Here is a 14,594-nt window from a genome sequence, read left to right as displayed (position 1 = left end):
TAGAGCTATTTAAACTGGCATTTTGTGGTCTGTAAGGGAAATTCATGCCTAATTGTTCACACAGGGATCCCAGGGTTCGTTCCCCATTGAGGGTGTAGGGTAAGGCTAAGCAATGCCTGATGTGTTACTGGCAGGCCTAAGACACAGGCGGTAGTGAAGAAAAAGGGGAGAAGGAAAAGAAGAGTGGGAGAGAAGAGCAGGAATGGAAAAGAGGGATAGAAGTGGGAAGGAGAAAAGAAGGAGGCACATATGGGAAACGGAAAACCATTACCAATTGCCTGGTACCATAGGGTGTCTATATCTAGCCCTGCCTTTGTCTTTCAAAGTGAACAGAGGAACAAGCACAAACAATGAAAGGAGAGAACTGAAAGAGGAACACACAAAGTAGGGATCCAAAGCAAAATAGAACTTTGAGCATATCATGGGATCCAAACAAACAGAAATAAATGTTAAATATAATCCACTCATTGTGGATCAGGTTTACTATGAGCTCAACTAAATATCACATTATTCAATATTTACTTTTGGAACCCACTGGACTACAAGAAAATTAAGGCCAGTCCTAGGCGAAGTTGCCTCTTCTTGGTAAGGAGAACAGCATTTTTGTTCATCTCATTTAATAACTGTTAAATGCCTACAAGGTGCTCAGTAGAATGATATAAACTTATGGAGGCCATCTTATGGATGAATGAAAATATGATTCTCACTGTTTCCTTTACTTCCCCTAACAAGAGGATGATCTAACATTTGTAGATAACTTACTGACAGATATGACATTTTAACAGAAATACACTAAAATACTACACCAACACAAGCGTTACATTAAGTCTAACTTCATTCTCCAGCCTTGTTCTCCTACTGAGGGAACGAATGTCAGGCCTGAGCAGATGAGTCAGTGCAGGTACAAGAGTGATTCTTGAAGCCCCTTATTTAAGATCTTCCTTTTACAGTGGCTTAGACTGGAGTGGAGAGAAGAGACTTTTCTCGGGTTTCTCACCAATTCCTCATCTAGTAAATAGAGTAGACTCTCTTCCCTGACATCTTCTTTCTCTTCTTTTCCCAGAATTCCAAAATAAATATTTAATGTTACCTGGTACATCTGATATTACTTAAGTACTCTGTAATATTCAGTCATATAGCATTTTTAGCAATTATTCTGAAATATGTCTATGCCTCTAATATCATTTTAGTTCCATGATTACAAATTTCTAACAAAAGGGGCTGGTCAATTAAGAGGTATTAATGTAATCGATGAATTCTCAGAAATAAAATAACTTTTTAACTTGCCCTTTAAGGGTACAGACTCTGACTATGTACCAGGGAGGAACTGATAACAGATAATAGGATAGGGAAACCTTTAACAAATTCCTAGTTTGTTTTGGACCAAGTATGGCTTTATTATATTTTGTTGGAGTACAGTTCCAAAGCTGAAACATCATCTATAATCTCTTTTACAAACACATTTCTAGGTCAAATAAAGACTCCAAGATTTACCTACCATTTTGTTTTCTTCTATTATGCCAAATAATTGAGACTTGACTATATTTAGAATGTTCTTCTGGCATTACTATTCAAAACAATGAATTCACAACCATTTATTTTTTCTCTACAGTGCTTACTGAAGGAATTATTTGGCAACATTACTTTCGGCAACATTATTCTCTAGGTAAGATAATTGTATTTGTAGGGGCGCCTGGGTGGCTTAGTCGGTTAAGCGTCTGACTTTGGCTCAGGTCATGATCTCCCGGCTCATGAGGTCAAGCCCTGTGTTGGGCTCTGTGCTGACAGCTCAGAGCCTGGAGCCTGCTTCAGATTCTGTGTCTCCCTCCCTCTCTGTCCCTTCCCCCACTTGTGCTCTGTCTCTCTCTCTCTCAAAAATAAATAAATGTTAAAAAAAAATTTATTTATAGCCATGGTCATTTTCTCTTTTAGTAAGTAAAGTGCTTAAAATGAAAATTTAAAAGAGTATTATTTTACATTTATCAGACACTATAAAAATTCAATGATGTTCTTTTAGAACAAAGTATATTCAGATGTATTTCAGACTACAGACCATTAAATACAGTGGGCACTTACCATTAATTGGTCTAAGTCAAATCTTTTGGTTTATTTACATTAAAACATTTTATCTTTCAAAGACTTTTTTTCAGAAGAGAAGACATAAATTTTATACACTTGATAACACAAGTATCTTAAATTTATTTCTCAATAATACAGAGGTTATCAGCTATAATCAATCTAACTAAATTTCACATTTGGTCTCCACATTTTCTCTAGTCTTTTATTAAATGCTTTTATTTATTTATTGTTTAGTGTTTGTTTATTTTTGAGAGAGAAAGAGATACAGTGTGAGCAGAAGAGGGGCAGAGAGAGAGGGAGGCACAGAATCCAAAGCAGGCTCCAGGCTCTGAGCTGTCAGCACAGAGCCCAATGCGGGGCTCGAACCCACAAACCGCAAGATCTTGACCTGAGCCAAAGTTGGACGCCCAACCAAATGAGCCACCCAGGCGCACATAAATGCTTTTAAATAATGATTATTAACACAATATCAACACTAACATTTTTCTTTTGCTATCATGTATTTTCTTTTAATCAGTAATTACTTTTTTACCAAGAAGTCCTTCTACTGATTCATACTATGATTTTCAGGACTTTTATTGTTTTTAATTTTTTTAATGTTTATTTATTTTTGAGAGAGAGTGAGAGAGGGTGTGAGCGAGGGAGTGGCAGAGAGAGAGGGAGACACAGAATCCAAAGCAGTCTTCAGGTTCTGAGCTGTCAGCTCAGGGCCCAATGCGGGGCATGAACTCACGAGCCACAAGATCATGACTTGAGCTGAAGCTGGATGCTTAACCAACTGAGCCACCCAGCCGTTCCTGATTTTCATGACTTTTAAATCAATTCCTTATCTTGTATGTATTTAAATAAAAACACTGTATAACTATATCACATCATCTTTATTAATCTATTTCTTTTCATAATGGGTGTTTTACTTCTATATTTTTTGATGAACAGATTATCAAACTATTATTAATGGAAATTTTAAAATACCATATTTACAGAACACTTTTTTTAAATAAAACATATTTACAGGACACCTAGTTATGTGGAGTCCAAACAACTTTATTATTTTTTTTTTAAGTATGCTTTATACCAAATGTGGGGCCTGAACTCATGACCCTGAGATCAAGAGTTGTATTCTCTACTGACCAAGCCAGCCAGGCGCCCCAAGTCCAAACAACTTTAAGAAAGATTTATTTTTAATTTCCTAGGGTGTGGTAACATTCTACTTTAAAATCATATTTAAAATTCTAAAAGATGACCTATTTATGTAGGCAGAAAAATCTTACCCCAACTGTATAGACGTGTTAAGCATAAAATATACATATACATTTTTAATGATATTTTATACCTGGCAGTCATCCACCTTTGTTCTCATTACTCCTTTCATGTATTCTTTGTCCATGGTAGGAGAGACACCAAAACTATTTCCCATACATAATATTTCTGCTTTTCCATCTGGATAAGTTACTTCCACAGAACCATTCAGAATCACTGACCAGGAATCCAGCTAATTCAAAAAAATGAAGACAAAGCAGAAAATTATGGTCATGCAGCTGTAAATGCTAGAATGGTCTCTACAAATGATTTAGCAGATTTTTCATTTTGAAGATGGAATAACTCAAGTGAAGTTAACTGTTTACTAAATCGAAAGAACAAGGAATAAAGCAAAGCACAGCCATGGATCTATGTATTTCCTCATGCCCAGCTAGGGGTACATGTCATTCCACTCTTTTAATTTGACTTTGGGCATTCTTCTCTAAAATGACACAAGGAAAAAGAATTCTTCTGTTCCCCCAAACATATGTAAGCAATATAAAATGATCACCACTGCCTCAATAAGAATATCATTGTGTTCTGACAAAAGGCATACAATGAACATTTAAAGTTATAAAAATCTGAGAAGTTAATATATCAAAGTATTTCTATCAGTAGCATATGAAATATTATAAAAAATAAAAATATTAGATTTGAAATATTTTGACATAACAATCAGTGTATCATAATTCTTAAATTATTCAAACTAATTGTTGCTCATTGTTTTTTAAGAGGAAAAAATAAGAATTGGTTTTTTGTTCACTTGCTGTACTAAGAGACCCTCAAACAGAAATTTCATGACAGTAATGTTCACTAACCTCTTCACCATCATTTAGCACTATGGTCCCAGCTCTTTCCACGACTGCGAACACCATAACAGCACAAAGTTCTCGTCTCACTGACATAGTCATATTGGCAAAAGCAGGCAATTGGTGCATAAATTCTAAGAGTTGTTCTAAAAGGCAAAAGATATTGTAAACATTAATCAGCAATTATTTATTTATCTATTTAGTTTATTTATTTGAGAGACAGAGTGAGAGAGAGCAAGGGAGGGGCAATGAGAGAGAGAGAGGGAGACAGAGATTCCCAAGCAGACTCCACACTGTCAGCACAGAGCCTGATGTGGGGCTCAAACTCACGAACCGTGAGATCATGACCTGAGTCGAAACCAAGAGTCGGATGCTCACCCAACTGAGCCACCCAGGTTCCCCACTACAACTTTTTTTTTTTTTAAACCAAGCATTCAAAAATAATGTTCTAGGGTTCTTTCTTTTTAAATGTCCTACAAAACTGCCCACTGGAAAATATAATTACTTCAAATATTGTTAGTACAAAAGCTGAACTTCTTGCAGGTAAACGAAGAACTGTCACTATGGAAGTGGTGACATTTACTTATTGATTTAGGAATGCTGGTATACATTGTGATTCAAATTCTAATGGGAATGAAGAAATTAATAAACTTCAAATGGAAAATTTCTATTGAAAATCAGCTGTGATCTTATTAAGGCTAATTAAAGGGTGAAATGATAAGCTGAAATGAAATAGAGGTCTGAGAATTCTCCAAAAAAAAATCAATAGGTCTATTCTAGTGCCTTCTGGGCAGGTAGACACCCCAAACAGCAGAAATAACCACTTTCAATCTAAAGATAGCCCATGATTTAGAAACCAAGGGATATTTTCTATGGATTAAGACAAATTTATAAAAATTAATCAATTAAAAACTGTATTATGCCAAGTGAAATGAGTCAGAGAAAGACAAATATATGATTTCATTAAATATGTGGAATTTAAGAAACAAAACATATGAGCACAGGGGAAGGGAAAGAAAAATAAAGATAAAAATGGAGAGAGATGTAAACCATAAGAGGCTCTTAAATATAGAGAACAAACTGAGGGTTGCTGGGGGGCTGGGGGGGGTTTGGGGTTAAATGGGTAATGGGCATTAAGGACGGCACTCGTTGGGATGAGCACTGGGTGTTATATGTAAGTAATGAAATCACTGGGTTCTACTGAATCCAACACCACACAGTATGTTAACTAACTTGAATTTAAATATAAAATTTAAAATGTTATATCACAAATACAAATGAAAATTGATATGTTATTTTTTTTATCCCACAGACTGGCCAAAACAGAGAAAAGTTCCAGTCTTCCTGTTGGCGATGCTGTGGAGAAACAGTTTAAACTTTGATACAGTTGTAGCTGTTGACAAGATGGATGACTTCACAGTCTTTTCTAGTCCTGTGGTCTCTATTTTTAATTTTTTCTATTATTAGGTAGCTTTACTAATTACTAAGTTCTTTCCTTACTCCTCACTATGGCTCTATGAGGTGCATGTTTTCTTTCTCATTTCACAGGGAGAAAACAGGCTCAAAGTCATATAATTAGGAAGTGACAGTGATGATTCAGGACCGTCTGCCTCCAAACCTCCTGCTGGACATTATAGGTAATGATAAAAGAGCACAAAGGTATATGTCAGACATCACTTGAATACTTATTAGTTATATTGCTTTGGGAAAGCTGATTAATTTACTTAAGGCATGTTTCCCTCATTTATGAAAGAACAATATAATACCTACTCTTTGTTGGACAGCTGTGACAAATACAATAGAGATAATAAAGTCCTTAGAGAGTAAATATTCAATAAATAAGAACAGCTATTATTGTCATTGTTATCATACTCATATCATTCAAATTTCTAAGTAAAAATTCTGCTATATTTTTCTTGTCCTCACGTAATGAAACTGTCCCTGTGTACATTCCATCTATCTGTTAGGATTTAGTGACACATTTATGTTATTGGAGATACAGTAGTTTGTTCACTGCAAAAACAACACAGAATAGAATGATCTATTCTGTGAAAACATTACATTTATAGAAGGTCAGATGAAGTGTTTTTCTCGGGTCCAGATGGGTAATGTCTCTTCTGATTAGACCCTACGTCATCGCCCTGTAAAAGACTTTCATAACAGAGTGGCTTCAGAATCAGGAGAATAACACTGATAGGTGGTACCCAGGGACTCTGTCCAAGAAGACAGTGTTCTTCAACCTGACCCAGACTGATGTGCCAGGAAATCAATATACTGTTGCAACCAGCATTTTTTTTTTTTTACAACCAGCATTTTAAAAACAAGAGAATCAAAGCACATAACTTATAGAATAAGTTCTGTTTAGTGAAACTTTTATTTCTGGAAGGAGTGGGTGTGTTTGGGTCATATAAATAAAATATATTTATTCCTTGGGACAGCAATAAACCAATTTTTAATACCACTGCAATTATCTATTATATATGGCAGGTAACAATCATTGTGTTACAAACACACTGACCTTTTGATCTGAAGCAAAAACACAAATGAAAAAGCTAGTATATCACTGTTAGTTCTGCAGTTATAAGCCTCTCTTTTCTTCAGCTATTACTGCCCTACCCCTCACCATAAGGTAATAAAATATTACCTATAGAACACACATTTTGCTTTCTTCCCCCTCCTTCCCCAATAATACTAAATTTCCTTGGACAAGTGAAGATTCATGGTCTTAAGAAGAATATGAGACCAGAAGTCAAAAATGTTTTAAATTCAACATAATGACATAATAGACAATAAGTCAAATTACGACCACATATATGATTGAAGAATATGAGTATATGAAGTATAAAATATATTTACTAATACTTGCTATAATGATTTGAAGTGCCTTGCATAGACATTGTTCTTGCTTTTTGGAAGATTCCTGCTCCATTAATGGGTTATGAAATCAAGTTGTGATACAGGAGTAATGACTAAGATTTAAAAAAATATGACAGGATAGAAAATATTTGTGTATCACATATAATATGGATAAATAATAAAGAAGACAGAAAAGATCTGATGATAGTAATGTACATAATGCTCTAGGCTCAGCTGAAAAACTAAAAATAAATAAATGCTTAACCAGATGGTATCTAAGAGTTAAGTCTCCCAAAGATTCAACAATAGTGTTGCTGGTTTTGTAGTAACCTCTATTTATTACACTGGATAATTAGTGCAATTAAAACAATAAAGAATTTCTATCACTAATCTTCACAAAATAAATATAAAACAGGAGCATTTGGCTATAGGGGCTCAACATAAACTCTGGTAATGCCAGAGGGATCATACAGAGTTCAAGCAATTAGGGTTAGTCAAGAGTTCAGGGCCTGGAATGAGTAAAAGACAGTTCCTAGAACACGGCAAGAAGCAGCCATGGACTGAAGAAGCAGGACTACTTTCTTCTATGTTGCTTGGAAGAATCTATTAGAATAATACATTAATTAATAATATTTTATTTTGTTAGGAAAGGAATATTTCCGTTTATGAAAAAAGACCTTTTTTCCTTAAAGTTTATTTTGAGGGGCAGAGGGGCAAAGAGAGAATCCCAAGCAGACTCCCTGCTGACAGCACACGGATTGATCCCACAAACTCTGAGATCATGACCTGAGCCGAAATCAAGAGTAAGATGCTCAACTGACCGAGCCACCCAGGCGCCCTGAAAAAAGACATTTTTAAACACTTTTTTTCTAGTCAATGTGACACAAAGAAAGGCCAGATAATCAGCTTACAGACACCGCAAGCGATGTCAATATAAAAATTAGCTTATTTGCTTGGTTTAATTTTGTATAAAAACTGGTTACTATTAAGATGTTTTTGAAAAATCTGTGGAGTTTTGTTTTTGTTTTTGTTTTTTTTTGGTGCTATATTGAAGGGGAGAAAAAAGAACTCTTTGGAAGGGATCTTTGAAAAGTATGTCTCTACCTTAATGTGTAAAGGCCTCAAAAAAGAAATTAAATTCACAACCATTCGATAACTGAGTACCTACAGAATTATGAGCTAGAGAGCAAAAAGGAATAAAGTCCTTTCCTTCGAAGTATTGAAACAAAGGTACACACACCCAAGAATCTATGGGAACCCCAAAGCAATTTTTTTAATTCTTGCAGCTTTTAAAATATGTTAGCAATTTCATTTGATTCAACTTTGATTCTGCCCACCCCCCCACCTCCCAACACACCATTCCTTCTCTATTTCATGGGGTTAGAGGAAGGTGGTTAGGAACAGAGGCATCCAGAGAGAGCATCATTTAGAAGTTTGTAGTTTTTATGAAAGGTATCTGTTGTAACTAAATACTGGCAGATCAGTTAGATTTAACAAGAGTAACAGCAAAAAAGCTAAAAGTGCTCACGTGTGGTTTTGTCTTGAGGAGACAGAATATAAGCTCTTCCAAGACCTCTTGTAGAGCAAACAACACTCATAAGGCTTTATCTTTAATAATAATGGTTTATTATTTTAAATAAAAGTATATTTGATAGGAGCAAGCATCAGAATCATCTCTGCTTGCAAGTGAATTGGTATTCAAGTAAATGTTATTCACTGGAGGTTATATCAACAAGCACATTTAAAAAAAAAGATAGCTTTGTATTCTTTTGAAGGAATCAGCATAGCATTTGCTTTCCAGAAATTCTGGAAAAGATACCTTCTCAGATATGAAGTGAAAATCTTAAATTTCCAGGAATGACATGCTGTATGATTTTAATAATTATTTTCTTCTATAACTGTACTAAAATGAACATATTCAAAAAAGAAGATACATTAACTTACAAAAGAATAATTTCCACATCTATCTGTTCATAAGCAATGTTCAATCTTATTTAAAAATTAAAAAAAAAAACAACCTATGAGCAAGGATTCTGGAGTAAGATGGCAAATTGAATACACTTCCAATTTCACTTTCTGTTTAAGGACACTTTTAAAAAGAAGTCGACAAGGACAAAGAGAATGGGACAGTGTAATACAACTTTGGACACTGCAAATCAAATGAATGTGTATGTGGTATTAGACATAAGAAAGTGAAACCCAATGTTTTCAGTGGGTAAAATAGAACCACTCTAATTTATGCTGCAGAACCCTCAAGAGACTTGCAAACTGCCAGCACCTTTGCAACGGGAGGGCAGGTGGTAGAGAAGGAAATGGGCTGGAGTCAGGGATGGGTATCTGTGAAGCCTTTAAGTCCTTACTCCAGCAAAAATTATCCAGAAAGGGTTAACACAGAACACATTTCTTCACTGGGGGCCACAGGCATAGGTGGCTCCCCTTTTCACTTCCTTCATGTCTGAGCCCTTTAAAAGGACATTACCAGCCATTTCCTCCTAAAATAGGCTCCATTCTGTTCATTCCTCAACCTCCATCACTCCCTAATCCCCACTTTATTCTTCAGACTGAAAGAGAGCAAGGATCTTACCTGCCTGTTCCCCTCTGAGTTGCCAGGACTTAAAAAAAGGTTCAGTACATAGAAGGTGCTCAATCACATTAGCTGCATGAATGAATGGTTACCAACATGGTATATTCATCTATAAATACTTACCAATCCTATAAATTTTAAATTTGTATTTTAAATATCTAATACAAGTTGTTGGTTTTTCATCCTTAATTTTCTAGCGTATGTATATAGAGTAGGTGGTAACAGATTTTCTTCATCATGTTTGTTTCCTTCACAACACATGCAACCAGCCACTTATAACTATGCCCATACTGTCCTATATCTAATCCCAATAGAGCAAGTTCCTTGAATTTGTCTGCAAATATATATCAGCCAAAAAGAGTTGGGAGAGTGGTAGGACAGATTATCTGGGCTCAGGCAAGGGTGCTTACAGATTCCAGACCTGTGGTAGACACAAGGCGCTCTACAGAAGTTGCCCTGACTCCTAGCATTCGAAGGAAGAAGCCTGAGTGCAGAAGGTGTACCTGAACACTAAACCATTATTACACAGTCATCTCTTATTCTGATGGGAAAGTGGGTAATGGAACCTTCAAGGATGGGGAAAACAGATACAAAGCCACTTGGATTTCTAACCTTAGGATGCACTTAAAGAAAGTCTAAACCCCCCGCAGCTTATATACTACTAAGTTTTCCACTCAGTCCCATCTTCAGATGGAACCAGAGTAAAAGCAAAGTCATCTACATGGCAATTTTACCAGTTGTCATTGACTGGTATTTACATAGGGAAAACGTGAGCATTATAGGAATAGTGCTCACAAGAAAAATAATAGGAATAACACTATATGGAAGACTACTTTTTTCTTTTTTTTGTCATAAAGTAAGCTGAGAAGGGGCTCATGTGGTGGAGTTTTATAAGAAGTTTTATCATTTGTAGACTTCAGAACATAATGATTGAATAAAATTGATTCTTTAAACTTTTTTTCAACAAATGCTACTGCTTATGCAAGGGAAAATTATAAATTAATGACTTTTTAAAGCCTACTATTCTTGGGCTCTATTTTATCAGGCCATTTTACCCTAAATATTTTAAATTGCTCTTAAATTCATTTTCTTATCCAAACTTACCAATGTCATCATCTGTCCTGTCAATTGGATCCTTCTCTAGGCAGTCTCTCACAATGTCCCTGCTCATCAGAGGATCTGATGCCCTCTCAATGTCTTCTTCATCATCATCGTCCTCAGAATCCACTGCTGTTTCTGGCAACCCACTCAGGTCCATATCACCAGCCTCGCTTTCTGTGGCCTTAAAAGAGACCAAAATAATTTATTTTATTTATTTATTTTTTTTAACATTTATTTATTTTTGACACAGAGAGAGACAGAGCATGAACGGGGGAGGGTCAGAGAGAGGGAGACACAGAATTGAAACAGGCTCCAGGCTCTGAGCTGTCAGTACAGAGCCCGACGCAGGGCTCGAACTCACAGACCGCGAGATCATGACCTGAGCTGAAGTCGGCCACTTAACCGACTGAGCCACCCAGGCGCCCCAAGACCAAAAAATAATTTTTAAAAATTATTTTAAGCAAGTCTTTTTGTACCCAAAAGAAATAAGAGCAAGTCTAGTTTGAAATATTAAAATTTTAGTATATTGATTTGTCTGTAACTAAGCATGTATTCAATATCAACAAATATTTATGCACTAGGCACTATGTAAGAAGAATCACTTATAGAAAACAGGAGTGATTTAATCTCCTATTAAACTTTTAGTTGGGATTAATGATCTTATCTCAAAAATTCTGATTTCTTATCTGAGCTGTCATATGCTCCTGAAACAGTAGAATAAAGAAGAAAAAGACAGTGTTTGTTTTCACTCCATTTTTCAAAGAGAATGGCTTAAGCTAAGAGCCTAAGGGTAATAACTGATTCTGAGCAATTCCTTCTCCAAAAGAACAGGTGTGGATTTATTAATGCCAAGAAGACTCAACAACTTCTTTCCTATTAGGTGGTCTTTATGGAAAAGTGAAGCATAAATCAAAGATAACTTTATATGTGAACAAAACATTCACATTTACTTTGATTATACCAATGTCCACTCTCCAATTATAAATCACCAAAAAATATTAAAAGACCATATGCCTACAGGTAACACATTCTTCATTCCTCAACAAGGTGACCTTATCACCAATCAAATTTCAAGTAATCAAGTACTTAAATGTTAGTCATTAGAGTCACGAACTTCAAAATGATCTTTTCTCCTGGGCTATCTCAAGGCTAGGACAGCTATCCTATTCAGGTCATTCTATAGCCTGCTGTGATTATCATCTCCACAATATATAGGAATGTTATCATATCAACCTTACTTGACATTATACCCAAAATTTACTAACTGCTTAAGCTATGAAAGTCTTGAACATCATCACGTTTTGCCAGATAAAATATTAAACTCTTAAAAAGTCTGTTATAAAACCATGAACTTCCTAGAAAACATGTATTATAAAGTTCACTAACTTCAAATAACTTGTAGTTCACGTGGTTTTCAAAGACATTAAAGGCCGTCTTATTTTTAAGAATAGGCAAAAACATTTATTAAAAGTGAAAGATAAAAATATAAACTGCTGAACTTCCTCCTCCTCCTCCTCATCCAACACCCAATATTTACAATGTGCCAGGAACTGCTCTGTTTTATATGTATTAACTCATTTAATCTTCAAAACTATCCTATGAAGTGTTATTACTGACTTTTATTATTCTTCAAACATTCTCGTAAACGGAAATTATTGCAGAATCAAGATTAGAACCCTGGGGGGCACCTGGGTGGCTCAGTCAGTTAAGTGTCTGACTTCGGCTCAGGGCGTGATCTCATGGTTCGTGAGCTCGAGCCCTGCATCTGGCTCTGCGCTGACAGGCAGAGCCCACTTTGTATCCTCCGTCTCCCTCTCCCTGCCCCTCCCCTGCTTGCACAGCGCGCGCTCTTTCTCTCTCTCTCTCTCAAAAATAAACATTAAAAAAAAAAAAAGATTAGAACCTAGGAATTCTGTCTCTACAGTCTTAACCACAACCTAATCTATCTCTTTACAACAGATATTACATATGAATGTGGCTTATATAGGGATCTATACTTTTTTTTCAAATTTAACTGGGTATTTAAAGAAAAATTTTATCATTTTCTTATCAAAGTTTTACTTTTCTCAAGTCTTGGTTTATACTGCAGAACATAAGATTTAATCCTACCTTTGAAGCAATACAAACAGGTATTAATATTTTATAAGTTTAACAAAATAATTTTAATGACATTTTTAGTTCTTTAGGTACAATTTCCTAAACTAAAATACATACATTATAAAAAAAAAAAATCTAAGGGGAAAATAATAAAGAATACTTAATGAAGACAGAATAATTAAAAATGGAAAACCTAATGTCTACAAAAGCTCTTTAAATAATGGCCTTAGTAAATACTACTGCTTGGGTTAAGACCATTATCAGCAGAGCAGTGGGAGAGCAGTAAGGCCTTGTAGGCTTGCGGTTTTCAAGTACTCGATAAAACATATGTAGCAGTTATTTTACTTTTAGTTGAATTAACACTTCACTGGAGCCTTTGTGGCATTTGATATTTCCTCAGTTTGTTCATTTTCTTGATATCCTTTAAAAAATGAAAATAATCTCTTAAGAACTGTGTTCAGAATACAATATATGGAATCACTTTTGATTTCAGTAAATCATAGAGCTTTTGGCATTGTTCTGAGACTATTACTAGTTTTTTGGGGTTTTTTTTGAGACTATTACTACTTAGCTATAATATACATCTACATCTATATTAGGCTATCCATGTGGAAGGGAAATTAGTTTAGGACAGGAATTATTTGCCTAACTGAATTAACTGTGGCACACTCAGAAACACATCTCCTAATTTAAATTCAGAATTCACAGAATTGTCTCTAGATTCTAGAATGAAACGGAAGTAGAACTTGACATGATGTATTATGCCAAGCCTGTGATCAGAGAAATTAGGCCAATACTGTTATTATCACAGCCTTATTTCTGAAGTCTAGAAATGTGACAATTTGCTAATGTTTGCTATGTTTACATTTTCACCCCAGTTTCACCTTAACATTGAAGATTATTATTCATCACCTTATATTTTCAAATATACAATCAGCCCTCTGTATGTACATTCTTTAATATTAGCTGAAATTGAAGAAGGGACTGCTAGAGACAGAAATAAAAAATAAAAATAAAAAACTTCTAAATAATATAGTTATATAGCTTATAGTGTTTCTTTAAATTTTAAACATCTAAAATACAGTAAGAGATACAAAATATATTCGTAACATTCCTAAGAAATCATTACTGTCATTTAAATGAATTATATGTAAGTGTTAAATAAAACAAAAAGACTCCTTCTTCTTCTTTTTTTTTTTTTTTTTAAATGAAGTAAGCTCTAAGCCCAACATGGGGCTTGAACTCAAGAACCCCATGCTCTATTGACTAAGCCAGCCAGGTGTCCCAGAACAAAAAGCCTTTTAAATGTGAATTGGATTAATCTCTCCACAACTGAACCTTCCACCCCATTTGTGTTAACGATCGTTAGTTGTTTTCTATCTCTGTTATGTGTATTCCATTCTTAATTCATTCATGAAATAACGCTCACTAAACCAGTAACTTAGATTATTTTTCTAAATAAATATCCATTATATTTTAAAACACTACAGAATTCCTTTATTTAATTTTTTTTTTTTTTTTAGTGAGCTGTAGGCCCAACATGGGGCTTGAACTCACAACACTGAGATCAAGAGTTGGAGGCTCTACTGACTGAGCCAGGCAGGTGCCCTTCCAGAATTTCTTTTAATAATAAATTTTAAATAGAACTTGATAACAATTTTTTTAGGAGTCTACTAATGCCATAATACTACTGCTTCATGAACAATAAAACTTTTGGAGACTGGAGTGAAATGCTTACTGAACCAACACCAACTGGTCTACAGGAGAAG

The 14,594-nt window shown here is 35.0% G+C and overlaps 1 protein-coding gene across 7 annotated transcripts in view; it reads right to left on the bottom strand.

Annotated features, from left to right (window-relative positions):
• Positions 1-14,594, bottom strand: part of RAPGEF2 (Rap guanine nucleotide exchange factor 2) — a 249,289-nt gene that overhangs the window by 31,523 nt on the left and 203,172 nt on the right. For all 7 annotated transcript variants that reach the window (XM_047090522.1, XM_047090524.1, XM_047090525.1 and 4 more), the window contains 3 exons: positions 10,732-10,909; positions 4,197-4,333; positions 3,413-3,571 (listed from right to left, as the gene is read on the bottom strand). In XM_047090522.1, the coding sequence (XP_046946478.1) occupies positions 3,413-3,571; positions 4,197-4,333; positions 10,732-10,909 (474 nt within the window). The remainder of the gene's footprint in view (positions 1-3,412; positions 3,572-4,196; positions 4,334-10,731; positions 10,910-14,594) is intronic.

Source organism: Lynx rufus, unplaced genomic scaffold, assembly GCF_022079265.1.
Source record: "Lynx rufus isolate CCGP_SWC_20201006 ecotype Redwood Valley unplaced genomic scaffold, mLynRuf1.p SCAF_3, whole genome shotgun sequence".
Lineage (NCBI taxonomy): Eukaryota > Metazoa > Chordata > Mammalia > Carnivora > Felidae > Lynx > Lynx rufus.
Note: the sequence above shows the minus strand (reverse complement) of the source record. Positions and strands in the feature narration are given on the sequence as shown.